General features: G+C 39.2%; 8 protein-coding genes across 8 annotated transcripts; 6 read left to right on the plus strand and 2 right to left on the minus strand.

Annotated features, from left to right (window-relative positions):
• Positions 1-34: 34 nt before the first annotated feature.
• Positions 35-1,202, minus strand: BDF20DRAFT_827367 (agmatinase; the record flags this gene model as incomplete). Its single annotated transcript, XM_053078159.1, has 2 exons — positions 35-856; positions 975-1,202. 2 exons carry the CDS (start codon positions 1,200-1,202, stop codon positions 35-37), a joined length of 1,050 nt encoding a protein of 349 aa, XP_052932340.1.
• A 1,031-nt stretch (positions 1,203-2,233) lies between these two features.
• Positions 2,234-4,873, plus strand: BDF20DRAFT_916506 (uncharacterized protein; the record flags this gene model as incomplete). Its single annotated transcript, XM_053084463.1, has 3 exons — positions 2,234-2,599; positions 2,672-3,727; positions 3,797-4,873. 3 exons carry the CDS (start codon positions 2,234-2,236, stop codon positions 4,871-4,873), a joined length of 2,499 nt encoding a protein of 832 aa, XP_052932341.1.
• A 649-nt stretch (positions 4,874-5,522) lies between these two features.
• On the plus strand, positions 5,523-7,413 carry BDF20DRAFT_893337 (ATP synthase beta chain). Its single transcript, XM_053082343.1, has 2 exons — positions 5,523-5,805; positions 5,945-7,413. The coding sequence occupies exons 1-2, from the start codon at positions 5,790-5,792 to the stop codon at positions 7,180-7,182; spliced, it is 1,254 nt and encodes a 417-aa protein (XP_052932342.1). The 5' UTR covers positions 5,523-5,789; the 3' UTR covers positions 7,183-7,413.
• Positions 7,414-7,548: 135 nt separating this feature from the next.
• Positions 7,549-9,750, plus strand: BDF20DRAFT_990937 (ankyrin repeat-containing domain protein; the record flags this gene model as incomplete). Its single annotated transcript, XM_053085333.1, has 4 exons — positions 7,549-7,563; positions 7,682-7,737; positions 8,003-8,117; positions 8,698-9,750. 4 exons carry the CDS (start codon positions 7,549-7,551, stop codon positions 9,748-9,750), a joined length of 1,239 nt encoding a protein of 412 aa, XP_052932343.1.
• A 341-nt stretch (positions 9,751-10,091) lies between these two features.
• On the minus strand, positions 10,092-10,774 carry BDF20DRAFT_907884 (60S ribosomal protein L37a; the record flags this gene model as incomplete). Its single annotated transcript, XM_053083421.1, has 3 exons — positions 10,092-10,155; positions 10,240-10,451; positions 10,772-10,774. The coding sequence occupies 3 exons, from the start codon at positions 10,772-10,774 to the stop codon at positions 10,092-10,094; spliced, it is 279 nt and encodes a 92-aa protein (XP_052932344.1).
• A 1,312-nt stretch (positions 10,775-12,086) lies between these two features.
• BDF20DRAFT_916510 (uncharacterized protein) lies at positions 12,087-13,441 on the plus strand (the record flags this gene model as incomplete). The annotated part of the gene is made up of 2 exons (XM_053084464.1): positions 12,087-12,457; positions 12,517-13,441. 2 exons carry the CDS (start codon positions 12,087-12,089, stop codon positions 13,439-13,441), a joined length of 1,296 nt encoding a protein of 431 aa, XP_052932345.1.
• An 820-nt stretch (positions 13,442-14,261) lies between these two features.
• Positions 14,262-15,205, plus strand: BDF20DRAFT_893344 (uncharacterized protein). The gene is made up of 3 exons (XM_053082344.1): positions 14,262-14,380; positions 14,475-14,781; positions 14,870-15,205. Exons 1-3 carry the CDS (start codon positions 14,296-14,298, stop codon positions 15,105-15,107), a joined length of 630 nt encoding a protein of 209 aa, XP_052932346.1. The 5' UTR covers positions 14,262-14,295; the 3' UTR covers positions 15,108-15,205.
• Positions 15,206-16,160: 955 nt separating this feature from the next.
• On the plus strand, positions 16,161-18,777 carry BDF20DRAFT_893347 (hsp83-like protein). The gene is made up of 3 exons (XM_053082345.1): positions 16,161-16,276; positions 16,384-16,845; positions 16,964-18,777. Exons 1-3 carry the CDS (start codon positions 16,190-16,192, stop codon positions 18,512-18,514), a joined length of 2,100 nt encoding a protein of 699 aa, XP_052932347.1. The 5' UTR covers positions 16,161-16,189; the 3' UTR covers positions 18,515-18,777.
• The last annotated feature ends 497 nt before the right edge of the window (positions 18,778-19,274 follow it).

Consider the following 19,274-nt stretch of genomic DNA (forward strand, 5'->3'; position numbering starts at 1 on the left):
AATTCTACTACCAATAATATACAGCTTTTTTCGTTCATTTATGCTCCTCTCCATATTTTACCATCATAGACATAATTTCATAAATCAGATCAGCAGCCAGGAAGGATGTCAATTGAGCTTGTGTATCATAGGCAGGCGCCACTTCGACAATATCTGTACCCACAATATTATATCCATACAAACTGCGTAGAATATATCTCATTTCTCTTGTTAGAAAACCTCCTGTTTCTGGTGTGCCTGTGGCGGGGGCCATAGAGGGATCGATAACATCGATATCAATAGATAAATACACCAATACCTCTTCTGGTGATCCCAAATATTCTCTAATACGTTCAGAAATACCCTCCACGCCCAATGTAAATATATCGTTTGCTTTGATCATTTTAAAACCTAATTGCTCGTCGCGCAGAATGTCATCCTTATCATATAAACTGGATCGAATGCCAACGTGCATTGAGGTGCCGTTGGTGGTTAATCCTTCGACAGAAGCATGATAGAGAGGATTACCATGGTTGTATTTGGATCCACGCGCTTTGACATTGTAGATCTCAGGCGCCCATGTATCCAAATGAGAGTCAAAGTGGACAACAGCAATGGGTCTACCGTGTGCCTCACGCATAGCACGCAAAACGGGCAATAAAATGGTATGATCGCCACCTAAAGTAATCAAACGAGGAATTCCGCCGTTGAGTTGAGAGTGAGTAGGACGAGCAGGACGCGTCAGTAGGTACTTGGCATGTGATTCAATTTGAGACATAGCATGGCCACTGTCAAAAGGCTCGAAAGGTATATCGCCACAATCAACTGCTTTCGCCCATGACTTGAAAGGATTGATGTGCAATTCATTGTTGTAACCCTAAAAGAGGTTGAGTTATGATCATACATCTTGTAAGTCAGCGGTTCGTAGATAATAACATCAATTTCTTGTCCCTCCCGCAAATTAGTTCTCTTTTCAAAGTTTTATTCTCCCCTACCTTGATACGCTTAGAGCCTTCTCTAATAGCTGAAGGGCCGAACCGAGCCCCCGTTCTGAAGGTGACACCGATATCGTAAGGTGCTCCCATTACGGCAATATCATAATCTTCATTGGCATCCTCGGCCCAACATTGTAAATAAGGTAAGTGTGCAAAAGTTGATATGCCTGCAAAGGAAGGATTGTAACTGTCTTTTTCCAAAATGGGGCGGTTAAATAAAAGTGGCATTTCGCTAGGACCAGAAATAGGAATTTGTCCAATGGCTTGATGAGAGCTATCATCGTGGTGGTGGTGGTGGTGGTGGTGATCAGCATGAGCTTGAACACTGATAATGCTCAACAATCCACTTAGAACTAAACTCTTCAAAATCATGATGTCTTGAGAACAAAACTGCAAAAAGCAAATTGGCAGAAAAAGAATGGAAAGAAAGTAAGAAAAGAGATTATTTGACAGAAAATGTACCAGAAAATGTACCAGAAAATGTACCAATAAGGCAGAATTATTTTATACAAGACACAGTCGCCTGTTATATTTCGAGCTAACGAACCATTCACACGGATTCAGTGGTAGAATAAAAAGGTTAAACTGTATTGACTTTAACTTTGAGTTATGAATGCACAGACAGCAGTTCTCAGGGCTGACATAAATTGCCCCTTTTTCGTATCGTCTTAGTCAGCTGTTTACGAAATTACGGGCCGCTTCCAGCGCTGATTGTTCGGCCAATGGAATTTCAGTACGCGTTCAAAGTTTGGTCATTATAATTCGGAACTCAGCAGAGTATCTGCTTTAATTTTTGTGATGATTGTTGCTGTGATAAGCTGTCCGCTTCTTTATCTGCCATCACTGCAATAACGTTGGGCTCAGTCTTTCTCCCATTTTAGCTCATTGCAACCAGATGAGTCGATACAATAGTCCGATATATTGGAAGAAACGGGTGGCGTATTTAACTCGTAGGTTACAATAGGGTTGATTATTGTCAATAGACAATAAGGCTCATCAGCATTTCATTTTTCATACAGCCTTTCTTCTGAGTTGCTTCGCCCAATTAGTTTATGCACTTGAAGCACAGACAATACCAGACCAAACTGTAATAACATTCGAACTACATTCATTCCATATTCATTATTAACACTCTATTTTTGTTTAGGTAGTGACGACTTCCATAGAGAAACAGTTCCTTCATCGCGAAAATGACGGTAAATGAGCTATTTCGATAAGGAGTTGTTTTGAAACCACGATAAATAGCTGACACAAGAGCAATGTCAAACTTAGGCCAATTTTTATACAATGAGGCTATCAAACAGTTACAAATACTCGAAAATAAATACAAGCTGCATAATAAAAAGTCATCGAAAGCAGCAAAGAAGAGTGTCACTGACCACATCATTCACAAAATAGCCAATATTGTTTGGACATCGCATACAGATGGCTCAACCTCTACTACTACTGCTTCGCCCTCTTCTTCTTCAATAAGTACATCAACATCACCATCGTCAACAACATCAGAAAATGCATTAGAACTACAAAAACGAACCGATTTTGAGCCAATAATATCCATGTTAGAGAGATCAGCTAGAGAATATCACAATAATGACGCATTATTATTGCTAGCAGAGTTAAATTTTGTAAGCTTTCCAGGTAGTCATGATGTAGAGAAAATATCCTTCAACTAACATGGCAGTATGTAATTTTTTTAGTTCTCTAAATATACATATCCAAGAAACTATCGACAAGCTTTCGAACACTATCAAGCATTAGCAAACAAAGGCAATGCAACCGCACAGCAAATGGTCGGTTTCATGTATGCCACCGGAATCGGCAATGCTGTCCAACGTGATCAAGCGAAAGCATTACTATACCATACATTTGCCGCTCACGGCGGAGACATTGCTGCCGAAATGACAATGGGATATCGTTACCTTTTAGGTATTGGTAACGAAAAATCCTGCGAGGATGCTCTTTACCACTACAAAAGTGTGGCCAGTAAAGTAATTGACTACTATCTGTCAGGACCACCGGGTGGTCGAACCCCTCCCTTACCAAAAGTACGACTGAGCGAAGAAGAGGGTGGCATTTACGGTTATGGTGCAAGTATGATGACCGAACGAAGATCTCGACATTCAGTATCCGCTGGAGGATCGGACAAATCTGTTAGTATTGAAGAGATCTTACAATACTGGCGTTATTTAGCATCCAAGCAAGATATTGATGCTCAGGTCATGTTGGGTCAGGTTTATTATATGGGTACACGGAATATTCCTCGCAATTTTAATGAAGCATTTACTTTCTTCCATCAAATTGTTGATAAAGCCTCTTCAAGCGGGAAAATTCCTTCGAGAAATAGTAAAGCAGTGGGACAAGCGGCTGGTTATTTGGGTCAAATGTATTGGCGTGGTGAAGGTGTCAAAGTGGATGAGAAGACAGCCTTTCGTTATTTTCAGATCGGTGCTGAATTGGGCGATGCGAATTCGCAAACAAATTTGGGTTCAATGTATTTGAATGGCATTGCTGGTGTGGCGGTGAAGAATAAAGATAAGGCAATTGAATATTTCAAAAAGGCAGCGGAACAGGAGAATCCCCATGCTCAGGTCAATTTGGCAATAGAGTATGCCCAATCAGAAATGACATTGCCTTTGGCCATACGGTTGTTCACGAAAGCAGCAGATGCAAAACACTTGTTGGCGTACTGGTATTTGGCACAAATGAATGAACAAAATTTGATACCTAGGCCTTCTTGTACTGTGGCTGTTTCTGTAAGTGATAGAAAACTGTTTTAGCTAACAATAAAGTAGGAGCGTCTTTCTAACATGCTGATATCGAAGTATTATAAAGCAATTGCTGAGAGAGGAGACTGGCTCAATCCCACAGTTGAAGCAGCTTATAGTGCCTATAAAAATGATGATTTAGAGAGTGCACTTTTATATTACATGCTGGCAGCCGAAAGAGGATACGAAATCGCGCAATCCAACGCTGCGTATCTTTTAGACAAAGACAAAAGAATGTTGGATCATCTGCCCTTATTGGGATCAGTGGACGAAGACATAGATGGACAGCATAAACATCAGAGGAAGGATACCATTCGAGGCATCAATGAGGAAGAGTCAGCCTTTATATACTGGAGTCGATCTGCTAATCAAAATAACATAGACGCACGTATTAAATTGGGTGACTATTATTACAAAGGCATCGGCACGCCTGTTAATTTCGAAAAAGCAGCGGCATGTTATCGTTTAGCAGCCGAAATTCAAGGATCACCTCTAGCATTCTGGAATCTGGGTTGGATGTATGAAACTGGCGTTGGTGTAGCCAAAGATTTTCATTTGGCTAAACGTGCTTATGATCAAGCATTAAATATTGATCAAGACGCGTATCTGCCCGTGAAAGTATCGCTTATCAGGATGTACATAAAATACTATTGGAATTGGATTACTGGGCGCGATGTAGGTACTGCACTTCACTCATATGATAATGATGCCAACAAAAACAGCAGAGAAAGCGATAGTATGACAGAATTCAAGAAATCGTCGGAATATGTGCGAAAACAAGTAGAAGAAGCTAATCGACAGAAGAATAAGCAACAGTACGACATCGGTGAAGAAATGGAACGTCAGTATAGATTGAAGAAACAGAAAGAAAAGGAAGAGCAAGAGAGATTAGCAGATGATGACCCCTTTCATTCCGAATCATCTTACAGTATGGACGGCTACAATGAGGAAGATGAACTGTTCGAAAGTCTATTGATATTGATTTTATGTCTGCTGGTCGGTTATTTGGTCTATGTCAGACAGTTTCGTTTTGGAGGCAATTTGAACAATAATCAGAACAATAACAACAACAATAATAATCGTAACAATTTCAATAACGCAGCCAACGGAAATAATAATGATGCCTATCTGTAACTTTTTGCTTTTCTCAATAAATATGTTCCAGAGAACTACAGTTTTGCTGTATAATTTCAATACACTCGATTGTGATACATTATTTTACTGCGACTGCGCTCCGAATAGTACAATATTTCAGTAACAACAATTTGCTTCATATTATTTTCATCTGTAATTTGATGGCAAGGAAGGGTTCTTATCTACGCTTCCAGTTAAAAAATGATAATCCGTTCCTGATTGATTCAATACACTCTAAAATTTACGTCACCGCTGAAAAAGTTGAAAATTTGGATTTTGTGGGTTGAATGCGGGGCATAATTCCAGATTCAGCTTTTTGGCTTCACCAACTCAGCTCCCCAGGGGGGCGTGTTTTTTATATTCACTTCGACTCTGTGAAAAGAGTCTTCTTTCTTCAAACCACCCTTCTCTTTTCTTTTTTTTATTCCTGTACCTAAAGGAAAAATGCATTTTACTCGTGTTTTAGGAAAGACTTCGGCAACTGCCTTACGTTTGCAAAAGGCTAATGCCCGCTTGATCAACCGTGCACTTGGTGTTCAAACCTCCATGGCTGGTAAATAGTTTGGAGAAGAATATCAACTTGAAACAACTTATTTATTGACGATGTCATTAAACACATGTACACATAGTTCGTAACTACGCCACTGAAAAGCAAACCGCTGGTCAAATTCGGTAAATAATATCTTCAACAATTTTTTTCGACACAACGCAAAATGACGGCTTTGTTAATGACCTTTTGTTGAAAACACATGCCTTTAATTGTAGTTCCGTCATTGGTGCTGTTGTCGATGTCCAATTCGATCAAGAAAATCTTCCCGCTATTTTGAACGCTCTCGAAGTTCAAGACCACTCTGGTGGACGTCTCGTCCTTGAAGTTGCTCAACATTTGGGTGAAAACACCGTCCGTACTATTGCTATGGATGGTACTGAAGGTAAGCGAGGATGACAATTACATACAAATCATGAGAGAGTGGCTTTAGTTTAGTGGGTAGAGATATTATGAAAATGAAATGTTAGCAGAGTATACATGAGAACAATATATCGACATTATCTTCCTTGACAATTTTCTAGGTCTCGTTCGTGGACAAAAGGTCATCGATACCGGTGCACCTATTACCATTCCCGTCGGTAAGGAAGTTCTCGGTCGTATTATCAACGTTATCGGTGAGCCTATTGATGAACGTGGTCCTATCAATGCTAAGGCTACTCGCCCTATTCACGCTGAAGCTCCCGAATTCGTCGATCAATCGCCCACTCCCGAGATTCTTGAAACCGGTATCAAGGTTGTCGATTTGTTGGCTCCTTATGCTCGTGGTGGTAAGATCGGTCTTTTCGGTGGTGCTGGTGTCGGTAAGACCGTCTTGATTCAAGAATTGATCAACAACATTGCCAAAGCACACGGTGGTTACTCCATTTTCTGTGGTGTCGGCGAACGTACCCGTGAAGGTAACGATCTTTACCACGAAATGATTGAAACAGGTGTCATCCAATTGGAAGGTGACTCCAAGTGTGCTCTCGTCTTCGGTCAAATGAACGAACCCCCAGGAGCTCGTGCCCGTGTTGCTTTAACTGGTTTGACTATTGCTGAATACTTCCGTGATAACGAAGGTCAAGATGTGTTGCTTTTCATTGATAACATTTTCCGTTTCACTCAAGCTGGTTCTGAAGTGTCTGCTCTTTTGGGTCGTATTCCCTCCGCTGTCGGTTACCAACCCACTCTTTCTACTGATATGGGTGGTATGCAAGAACGTATTACTACTACCAAGAATGGTTCCATTACCTCTGTCCAAGCCGTCTACGTCCCTGCTGATGATTTGACCGATCCTGCCCCCGCTACTACTTTCGCTCACTTGGATGCCACCACTGTCTTGTCTCGTTCCATTGCTGAATTGGGTATCTACCCTGCTGTCGATCCTCTTGATTCTAAGTCTCGTATTTTGGATCCTCGTATCGTCGGTGAAGAACATTACAAGGTTGCCACTGAAGTTCAACAAATCTTGCAAAACTACAAATCTCTTCAGGATATCATTGCTATTTTGGGTATGGATGAATTGTCTGAAGAAGATAAATTGGTCGTCGAACGTGCTCGTAAGATCCAACGTTTCTTATCGCAACCTTTCGCTGTCGCTCAAGTCTTCACTGGTTATGAAGGCCGTCTTGTTAAGTTGACCGACACCATCCGCTCCTTCAAGGAAATCTTATCTGGTAAGCACGATAACTTACCTGAATCTGCTTTTTACATGCAAGGTGATATTTCCGATGTTCAAAAGCGTGCTGAAGAGCTCGCCAAGGAAATGGGTGGTCAATAAAAGAACTTCTTTTGCGTATTAGCTGTGTAATTTAATATATTCTATACTCTTTTCTCTTTTTTTGGTATGTCTATATACTATATCCTTTTTCTAACTTTTATGAAAAATTGTTTGTGTTTTCCTTACACTTTTCTTATCCCTCCTTCAAAACCTTTTATATGATATTCCAACTTTTTGATTTCCAAAAAAGGAAAAAAGACTTTTAATAAACCCAAAGTTTGAAAATTTCAAGTTCTAGAATACATCATTTCTACCTTCAAGTGGACATGTCAATCCTACTCTTACAAATTTTACTTTTAGCTGTGAAGGAAGAAAGAAAAAAAAAAGAAAAAGAAAACCATTGTCGAAACGTGCATTGTGATTATCATGTCACCTTTGAGGGTAATATTATAGCAGCTTGGTTTCTATGAATGATTTCTTTCGCTGGAAGGATATACTCATGTGTAATACATTATCGTTTGGACTCGAACTATAATTCTTATTGCATATCTTACTCCAGAATCATGGAAGTTATTTGAAAAAGAAGGGAATTGACATTAAGCGTACCTCTGACAGGTGGAAGAGATCGCCCCTTTCCTCTTTAATACCATATTATTCTCATACATCAGCAACTATGTTTACTGATGTGCCAAATAGACGTGCTGCTATTTTGAACGAAAAAAAAATTACTGATCTCATTAGTCCGAATAATATCATTACCTTTTGATACTGTAAAGGTCGCTCTATAGTAAATCCAGCGAAAATTAATATAGATCTTAATAACAGTAGCTATTCAAGTGGTTACTAAAGTGCTTGAATGCTTTGTAAACTTTGACATCAGGACTTATGATATAGAAATCGACCTATCTGAGCGTATCTCATACGATCAGGACTGGATTGAAGTTATAACTTTTGTTCTACCGACTGATCTTTTCCCAGTACACGATTGCACTGAGGTACACATAGGCTATTTGACTTTTCTAATATTCTTCTTTCGTCCGAAAGAAAAAGAAAAATCTTCGCATCGTTCTTTTGTTCAACCTCTCAATAGCAACACTCGGTATAATTGGCTTTCTTTATATTTGCTTTAATACTAAATTCAAACTGATTCAGACTTGAAGTCGCTGTTCCTTTCTAGATAATTAAAACAGTTGTTGAGTGTCAATTAAAGATACGATAACGGCATCGGTTTGAGCACATTCCGTTTCTGTTAGCATTTCCGAAGGTCGCGACATCAAAATACGTTCTGATTACAACAAAAAGTAGAGAAAGAGCGTCTGTCATTTACACTGCTAAAGGTCAAACTTTTACACTAATACTGTTGTGATTCTATATTCATCAATACATGTAACTCATAAATTGATTGATGGGATGGATCTATTTTTTGTTACGGAAGTAGTAACGCGACGCACGTCGGTGCTGAGTCTTAATGGGCATTAAGTCTTACGATTCTGAACTGATAACTCAGTGAATAAATCAGATAAAGGATCCTATGTCAGGAGACTAAACCTCTTCTTTGCTCTAATTTTTGAACAGATGACTACGATAGACACTATGACTGACGGTAACGCTATTTGGAATGCAATTACTCTTGACAGCCTTGACACGGAAGCCCTTAATCAATATATGAACACTAAAGACAGCAGTGCAAATATAACTAATCCCGGAGGATACAGCTTACTATACCTGGTCGTCGCTAATAAAAGTCTGGACGCATTACGTACATTATTAATGCAACCAGGTGTTGACATCAACTGCTTAAATGGACCAGAGCAGGAGACAGTATTACATGCAGCCTGTTCAAAGGGTTTAAATGATGCTGTCGAGTTGCTAATAGAAAAGGGTGCTTTACTTGACATTAAAAATTCTTTGGGTCAGCCCCCTATATTCAAGGCAATCTTTAGTCACTCATTAAAGTCTGTCGAGCTTTTACTTGGTGCTGGTGCAGATATGTCCGTTACTGACGCTACAGGCAACACACTTCTCCATTTAGCAGTGTCAAATCACTTCGAAGAGGCCATTCCTCTTTTGTTATCGAAGGGCGCAAAGGTCAATCAGCAGAATGCACGTGGGTTCTCTCCGTTGGCTGTTTCTATTAATTTTGGATTTACAGATATCGCTATTGCACTCATGGATGGAGGTGCTGACATCAACCAAAAAGTTAGGTTCACAACTATGCTTCATCATGCCATCACTTGGAATCGTCTACCTATCATAAAGCAGCTACTAGAGCGCGGTTGTGAAGTGAATGTTGTGGATGCTCAAGAAGATACAGCCGTGTATATAGCAGTTCAACAAAGAAAAACAGACATCCTGAGGTACTTGTTGGAAGAAGGAAAAGCGAATCCTTGCTATATGGCTATTAATCCAGTTAGCACAGCCAATTTGCCTTTACTCTATGCTGCCAATCATGGATATACAGAAATATGTGAACTGTTGACCACGCCAACGACCGCTACTCCCATTATAGGAAAAGCAGCTGAATTGAGCAAGTGGGCAGGTTTTCCTGACACGGAAGCATATTTACTAGACGTTGTCTCACAGAGGGTTGCCGGCTCCAAAGCTAGACCCAAACCCACTCTCAAGTAATCATGTACAAACATAGCATCGTAGGCCGATCTGACGCTTAATTATACTTACCCGAAGAAGACAATGTAAAACTGAAATAATGGCTAAGATAAATAAAATATCTTCCATCTATAGACCTCATTTCCCTCATTCCCTACTTTTTGTAATCGTACGTAGTGATTTAACTATTCATATTCTTCCGTCATAAAAGCTATTGACATAATTCTGCATAATCTCATCATCAAAAATAAAATTACATCGACTCCATATTTGTATTAATGTTCTTTTTTTTTTTGTGCTTCTGTGAAGTCGGTTGTGATTTATTATGTAGAACGGAATCTACGGCTATGAGTGTAAAATCTTTAGATTTCAGCAAGTTCACGGAGACGACGGATGGTGGAACGGACAGTAGCAGCAGCAACAGTACTGAGAAAAATAATAGCGAACAGAGATTAGAAAAGTTAAATTACTGAAAAGTAACATCATGTTTTGATAGATCTTCGAACTTACGAGACAGAGTAAGCACCACCAGCTAAGACCTTCTTACAACCCTTACACTTCCAAATACCAACGGCAGTACGCTTAACGGCGTCCTTACCACAGAAAGTACAAGTATAGGTGGAATGTTGAGTGATTTCCATCTTCTTAACGGTCTTTCTAAGAGAAGCACCATAACGGGTACCGTATTTACCAGTGATTCCGACCTTCTTAGTACGCTTGACCTGTTGTATGCATTTATTTATAGAGTGTTAACATGCAATGTCGAAACAATATGAATGGATTGATGGATTGATGGATTGATGGATTAATATGTTGATTGCATTTACCATTTCGCTTATACGATTTCGTTCAAAGAGAAGGTTCCCTAATTTTGCTTCTGTCAACTTCTGTTTTGACTTGGATTTTTTTTCGAGCTAAAGTTCATCCGGACATATCAGATTTTTGACGTTCCGCATGAAGCTTCAAAATTCGTTCGGACAAAAATCTTTTCCCCTTTTCTATTTCAGGAACAGCTCTGATCTGTTGAAGCATCTACTGATACCATTGCGCATGGCTTCTTGGACCTCTTGATTGAAGATGAGAACAATGAACAGCCTTTTATCGAGGATTATATTAAGAATGAGCCACACTATGATAGCGCTCAACTGCTGATATTCACATCTTCTGTTATAGTAAATTACTCTCAATAGTCTGCTTGAATACCTTTTAAAATTATGTTCCTCGCAACGTCAATACGAGTTGAAGAATAAACTATCAGTAATATTTTGAAAATCGACAGGATAAAGAGATGATTAAGTTATGAAACCATATACTTGTGTTTAGAGTAATGTGAACCTGCATATACTTTTTGAAATATTTGAACTTGTGAGGCAAGACTGGTCTTATTATAGTCTTGTTTTTGTTTTGTTTCGTTTTTATGTAATTAATTTTTTTATTAAAGCAATTGTACCATGATTTACATTGAAAAAATATTCTAGTGCTTTGCTTCCATTGAAGTTGGATGCGTAAAGTAGGCATAATATTGACAAAGTATTTAGTTGAATTTAAACGTCAGAATTTTGCTACTCAGAGTTGAGGGAAGTTGCTGCTGTAACGCATACCCTTTGCAATAAGGGAAATAAAACCGCACAAAATCATGCTAACTTTATGAATCAAAATTATGTTTTGTGCCTCCATGTTTAGAGCATTACGCTTAGATAAGTCGAAATAACTTAAATAATATCCTTTTCCTATTATTTGTAGCTGTTTCGATTGAAGATAATAGTAAAAAATTTAGTTACTGATGTCAACAAGCTATGCGCGTTTCCTACTCTCCCAGAGCTTCTCACTACTCCTCTCAAAGCTATTATAGATAAATGAAGCTGAGATTTTCGTAACTGCATCAGCAATGTAGTTATTATTGTTTATCTCGACAAATACAAATCAAGCAATTCTTGGATGGAAGGCTACGTGCAGGTGCTCATTATTTTTTTAAGTGCTCAAAGAGGGTCACATTGTCTAAAGCTCAATACGGCTTTTCTTTGTTCTTCATATGATGATACTTTCAATGTCCATGGAAATTAATCCAATAATAATTTCATTGTCAAGATTTCTGAAGCTAATTATAACAACTGTTACCCTTTTGATTGAGGCATAACTATTTTGGAAAAGCTTTCAATACAACCAAGTTATAAAATATTGACAGAATTTCTAAATGTCATATCTGTATCTTTTAACTAAAGTTTTCCTACTCTCGTTTTTCTGAAATTACTTGGTCCACATAGAGCTCATTCCTTTCCCTCAAACTTGATCGCAAGAAGAATTTTACTTACACTCCTTATACCGCACCTTCCTTTTACTGATAGTTATTTCGTATCATGAAAAACTCCAATACGAAAAAGGTGTCAAAGATTCCTCTAACACTGGATGTTATGGAATTAAGTAAGCACTTTACTGAAAAGCAACAACAGGATGTGCTTGACCTTCATAGGCTTTGCTTGAGCACACCTCCAGGTCGAATTCGTGGACCTCGCACGAGGAAGGTGGATCCTAAGCATATTCCCCGACCTGTCAACTGTTTTATGATATACCGGAAGGAGAAGCAGGAACTCATTAGAAGATTTTGTCCTACTGCTAATCATCGCAAAATATCAAAAATTATTGCTGAATGGTGGGCTCAAGAACAGCCTCATAAAAAAGCAACGTATATTACAGAAGCTGATAAAGCCAAAAAAGAACATGCGCAAATGTAAGCTCGAGTTACGTTTCAGGTTATTCTTAATACATATATTTAAAAATCTCTATTAGGTACCCAGACTATACTTTCCGTCCCAAAGCTAGGAAGGCGAAAAAAGTGTTGGAACGAAAGAATCAGATTTTACAATCAGCAAATTCTGAATTTGCTTTGAGTGACGATTGGCCGTTGTTTAAATCAGAGGATAATCCAAACGGTCTACAAGCAGTGAATTATACGCAGTTTGTCTCTCCAGACATGGATTCACTTCTAATTGACAACCCAAGCTTGAATATTCTCCAACAATTTGCAGTGACAGGTCGTAGTGATCCGGCCAACTATTCAGCATCTGTTGATATGGCTACCGTTGCGGGTTTTATGAATAGCTCACAATCACAACAAAGTAGCTACGTTGCACCCTCTTACTCTAGTGTGTCTATGAACGTACTCGATCATCAACAGTTACAGCCACACAATCTGGCCTCATTTTATGGCGATAACGCTCGATTTATTGATCCTGTCTTGATCGACTCAACAGCCCCGCTAGGAAACGGCCCCCCTCAACACGGCAATGGAAGTTACGCATACCATTTACTGGATGCCGCCGATAATGAAAATAATTATCTACTGAATGGATATTTAGGCAGCCTTTCCACAAGCACAAGTTCTTCCAGTCAACCCAGTGCCTCCAACTCCTCTCCTTTTCAAGCAGCCGCAGAAGCCGAACTTACACCTGGTCTAGAGAGTTTCCCGACTCCAGCTATACAGCCTGCCAGCGATGCACTGACGTTGCAAAATACACCTGTATTAATGAACCATTCTATGGCACTGCTTGACGAACTATGGGCACCGAGAACCTTCAAATCAGTAGCAAGATTACAATCGGACCTCAATAATGATACAGGCAGTCTTAACTATTCGTCACCGCTTACCAATAATACCAGTGCGTCCTTTGAATACTTTACCAATCTTTACCAGAGAATCCAGCCTCCTAATTGAACAATTTCATAAAGCAAATTTGTGCATAACAGTATAGCAAAAAATCATGAGATTTGTAACAATAAAGAGAAATTGTACATTTTTGTTTTTCGCCATTAATATGAGTTTCTCTGTCTATATAAGCAAAATTGAAGAACTCTATTGGTTTCACTATGACTGTCTTCGGGACTTCATGTTATCAAAACCTGATCATTTTAATAGCTTATGCTTTCATATTTTTGAAATAACAAAATGATCTACTACAATTTGAAATGAAAGGAAGGTAGTCTACAGAATTGGCTGCCGTAGATATGAACCGTAGCAAAATTTCCAGCGTGTGCAGATATTGTTACAGAACTTCAACTGGTCTTTTCTTTTTTCCCTTTAAGTATAGTTCCAACAGCAATGCCTTGCTCGTATAGTTGCTAGAGATGAAGAAGAACTCATATAACTTACTAAGCGTGTTATTGCGAAGCTTCCATAATTCATTATATCATTGCTTAAATTGACAGGTTGTAAACATAGCAGTTTTTTTATCCAAAATTGGGTTACAAATGTTTGGTCTCCCACGGCCGATAATGCTTGTTGAGAAAGCGTACATGTATAATGCTCACTCTTCTGACATGCTGTTATTGTTAAACATGCAAATGTGCTCAAACCATACATCTCTTCCTGTCCTTACATGCGTCAAGGTCGGGTACTATATCTTCAACAGTATGTAATATTTTGCTTCCCCTTCCCATTGCTTTGTTTGGTCCGCCAATCCGAAGAAGAAAAAAAGAAAAAAGACGATGCGGCGAGCAGGCCTTGACAAATGACATTTTCTTTCTTTTTACTTTTTGAGCAATCAAACTTTCGTTTTGTCCTTTCCAGCAATGATGATTTTGGAAGAGCTCAAGCTACCGGACGTGGAAAATACGGAAAATTATCGAAGAATCCCTTTCCAATTCACGGAAGAATGTATGAATGCATCAATACAGTTTTGAAAGTGTGCCTATTAGATTCATTTACGTCCCTCCCCCCCCCTTTCTGTCATCAAAATTTATATGAAAAGTGTCTTCAAAAAACGTGTATCTCAAATTACCAGATACATTTTCTCCAGTGGAGCGAATGATTCTTCAAGCAACGGGAAACCTGCAACGAATCCTGTCTGCTTATTACAATGTGCCTAGCCATGTCAAAATTGTTAAAAACCAGAGAGTCCCCTGCAAAGATACAACCCATATGCAATTCGATAGAAGGGTTCAGGTTTTCTTTCAAGAGAAACTGGCGTATGAAGCGGATTCAATTCTGAAGGTTAAAGATAAAAATGTACTAGAATTGATTGAAAAACACAAATACGGCTTGGGTCAAATTTTTGGGTAAGATGACAATGGGCCATTTTGATGAAAAAGAATAAGGAAAAGAACCCATAAAACCCGTTCGTACTCACTTTTCTGTCCGAAAAAGTCACACACACAGATCTCCCGATTTTGTATTACATGCCATTGGAAGACATGGTGAAGCACCAGGTGCAAGCTTTTGGCGCGATTACACGCTCACTATACCCGACGTACTAGATTGTTTTGTTAGGGAGACTTTTGTTGAAGGACTACTACATCCTTGCAATGGCAGCATTAATGCAGAAACTAAAGAGAATGCTCCAGGTGTCATCTATTTTAACAATACATCCGAACTATTTCAGTAGGCAAGCAAGATCACAACGATGTTGCCTTATAATTTAAAAAAGACTTAATTTATCCGACATTTATAAAAGACAGGAACTTCAGTAAATAAACTTAGACATAATCCTTTTTAAGTTACTATTAGACTTTATCTACTTCGATGTTAGTTTTCTTGCCTTGACCATGATAATATCATGCTATTCTTCCAAGAACAAACAACTCAACCTAGTCATTTCTCTCTTGCATAACCAATGATATCTAATGGGTTATAATTGACCTCGCCCAACTCCTACTCCTGTGCGCGTTACTGTTGACAATTTTAACGGTTCCTGATGTTTCATAAAAGCCAGCCCTGCCTCCTCGACTGCCCGCTTCTACCACAGCATCATGGAGTAACCGATGCAATGATGATTGATTTCCTCTCTATAGTTGGTAATCCTCGCTTACTTAGCTTGTTATTCGGGGCCGAATACTTTCTTAACATGCTTAAAATGCTTCAACTTTAATAAGAAAACGCGAATAAATTCATACACATGGTATGTACTACTAAAGTAAGCAGCAGCACTTAACCTGCGTCTACTTAACCCAGCTACATATCGAATATAACCAACAAGCCTTGCTATTATATGGCGCGGACAATGAGTGAGTCGTGTTATTGTTTGAAAATATGTGCCAAGGGAATGTATCCATAACGAGGGTTTGTTTTACATAACCCATATGCTGATGAGTTTCTGAGTCAAATTTACCCCCAGTAAAGAAGACTCTTGCCAGATCTGAATTGAAATGGACATGACACCACAATACCACCATGCCCAGTTATTGAGGGCATCTTCATTATCTTTGGACCATATTTTCGGCTATAGTTTGCTAGCACTGACTCCTACGATCATACGTCGCCAACTGTCAACCCAAGTTTCCTATTCGAATCCTCATTATTTCGAAAATGCTAGAAGGTTTTGTGTGACTTTCAAAATCAAATCCCCTTCTTTTTTTTTCCCTAAAATAAAATTTTGATATAAAAACACAGGAAAATAAAGACCTTAGCATACGAATTTTTTTTTGTTTTTCTTTTCTTTTCTAAACCATTCGTATCCTCTTTAACGAAATGTCTGCCGAAACCGAGACCTTTTCTTTCCAAGCTGAGATTTCTCAGTTGATGAGTTTGATCATCAACACCTTCTACTCCAACAAGGTAAATTTATATAGTGAAAAGCTATCAAGTGATGGGGCTGAACAACACGCGACTGACGTATACGTACTTGGACATGTTGTTCTTTCTACGCTTGTCGATCATTATAGGAAATTTTCTTGCGTGAATTGATCTCCAACTCTTCCGATGCTTTGGATAAGGTCCGTTACCAATCCTTGACTGATCCTTCTGTCCTCGACTCTGAAAAGGATCTTTTCATCCGTATCACTCCTGACAAGGAAAACAACATCTTGTCTATCCGTGATAGCGGTATTGGTATGACCAAGGCTGATTTGGTCAACAACTTGGGTACTATCGCCAAGTCTGGTACCAAGGCTTTCATGGAAGCCCTTTCTTCTGGTGCTGATATTTCCATGATTGGTCAATTCGGTGTCGGTTTCTACTCTGCTTACCTCGTTGCTGATAAGGTTCAAGTCATTACCAAGCACAACGATGACGAACAATATATTTGGGAATCTGCTGCTGGTGGTTCCTTCACCATTACCCGTGATACCGTCAACCCCTCTCTCGGTCGCGGTACTGAAATGCGTCTCTTCATGAAGGAAGATCAGGTAAGGATTTTAAAACTTGCAATCGGGATTGAAAAAATAAGGGAGGGGTATGGGGATATTAGAGTTACCGGCATTGAAAAACTAGGTTTGCTGATATATAAAATTTGTCATTGTTTAGCTTGAATACCTTGAAGAAAAGAGAATTAAGGATATCGTTAAGAAGCACTCTGAATTCATCTCTTATCCTATCCAATTGGTTGTTGAAAAGGAAGTTGAAAAGGAAGTTTCTGACGATGAAGCTGAAGAAGCTACCACTGAAGGTGCCAAGATTGAAGAAGTCACCGATGAAGAAGAAAAGAAGGAACAAAAGAAGAAGACCATCAAGGAAAAGGTCACTGAAAACGAAGAGCTTAATAAGACCAAGCCTCTTTGGACTCGTAACCCCGAAGATGTCAAGCCTGAAGAATATTCTGAATTCTACAAAGCCCTTACCAACGATTGGGAAGACCAATTGGCTGTCAAGCACTTCTCTGTTGAAGGTCAACTTGAATTCCGTGCTATCCTCTTCGTTCCTAAGCGTGCTCCTTTCGATATGTTCGAAACCAAGAAGAAGAGAAACAACATTAAACTCTATGTCCGTCGTGTCTTCATCATGGATGACTGTGAAGAGTTGATCCCTGAATGGCTCGGTTTTGTTAAGGGTGTTGTTGATTCTGAAGATCTTCCTCTTAACATTTCTCGTGAAATGCTTCAACAAAACAAGATCTTGAAGGTCATCCGTAAGAACCTTGTCAAGAAGTGTCTCGAAATGTTCCAAGAAATTGCTGAAGACAAGGAACAATTCGACAAGTTCTATGAAGCTTTCAGCAAGAACCTCAAGCTCGGCATCCACGAAGATACCCAAAACCGTGGCAAGCTCGCTGACTTGTTGCGTTACTACTCTACCAAGTCTGGTGATGAAATGACTTCCTTCAAGGATTACATTACTCGTATGCCCGAAAAGCAAAAGAACATCTATTATATCACTGGTGAATCTCGTACTGCCATTGAGAACTCTCCTTTCCTTGAAGGTTTCAAGAAGAAGGGTATTGAAGTTCTTTTGATGACTGATCCTATTGATGAATATGCTGTTACTCAGTTGAAGGAATACGAAGACAAGAAGTTGGTCTGTATCACCAAGGACGGTCTTGAACTCGAAGAAGACGAAGAAGAAAAGAAGGCTCGTGAAGAAGAACAAAAGGAATACGAAGGTCTTTGCAAGTCTGTTAAGGATATCCTCGGTGAAAAGGTCGAAAAGGTTGTTCTTTCTGCTATGTTGACTGACTCCCCTTGTGTCTTGACTACCGGTCAATTCGGTTGGTCTGCCAACATGGAACGTATTATGAAGGCCCAAGCTCTTCGTGATTCTTCCATGTCCAGCTACATGGCTTCTAAGAAGACTCTCGAACTCAACCCCAACCACCCTATTATCAAGGCTCTCAAGGCAAAGATCACTGCTGATGCCAATGATCGTACTGCTAAGGACCTTGTTACCTTGTTATATGAAACCTCTTTGTTGACTTCTGGCTTCAGTCTTGATGATCCTAGCTCTTTCGCTACCCGTATCAACCGTATGGTCTCCCTCGGTCTCTCCATTGATGATGATGAAGTTGCCCCTGCTGACGAACCCGTTTCTGAAGCTCCTGCTGAAGAAGCTGCTGAAGTCTCCAAGATGGAAGAAGTCGACTAAATTGTATGATTCACATTGTATTATTTCTTTTTCTTTTCTTTTTTTCTGTTCACCTCTCATACTTTCGATGCCTCTGTATTCATCATTTAACTATTTCTTTTATTATAAGTAATTATTCTTTCCATTTATTATTCTTTTTTCCAACCAAAATGAAAAAAGTGGGTAGACTTTGTATAAATTAAGGTCGCTTCTTTTTTGTAATAAATCGCTAGTATATATATAGATACTCTTTCTTTATAACTTGTAGCTTTTTTAATTTCCTTTTTTCGTTCTTTCATTTTACAGTGCTGTCGAGGCCAATGGTGGTTTATGATAATTTAGCTTGTCATAAATGTCATTTTCTGTAGGCATCATCTGTCTGATATTGGAAACCTCCATCAATTTTCGTTGTCCGCCATTGGGCGCTTCCAGCACTGTAAAGCCCGTGGTAGCTGTCTGGAATTTAATTTTAAAAGAAAGGAGCTCAACAAACAATTGCTATGCATTTTAGTTGGCTAGGTATTGTAGGGCAAGGTGGCGTTTATCAAGGAGACATTACAGTCTTCCCTCACAATTCAAAACTACCAATAACCCGGTCTGCGTGATCCCAGCTTATGATTGATAAAAATACAATTATTATGTTCGGTTGAACTATTTGATGCTATTGTCCAAACATTCTCAAATCAGTGAATGTAAGGAAAGGAGGAAAAAAGGGGTGTGTGGCGTGTTGGCCATAATCTACCGAGGTGGGCTCTTTACTTACAGATGATGTTCACTTCAT

This window comes from Mycotypha africana (genome assembly GCF_025528875.1).
Source record: "Mycotypha africana strain NRRL 2978 chromosome Unknown BDF20scaffold_11, whole genome shotgun sequence".
NCBI classification, from domain to species: Eukaryota; Fungi; Mucoromycota; class Mucoromycetes; order Mucorales; family Mycotyphaceae; genus Mycotypha; species Mycotypha africana.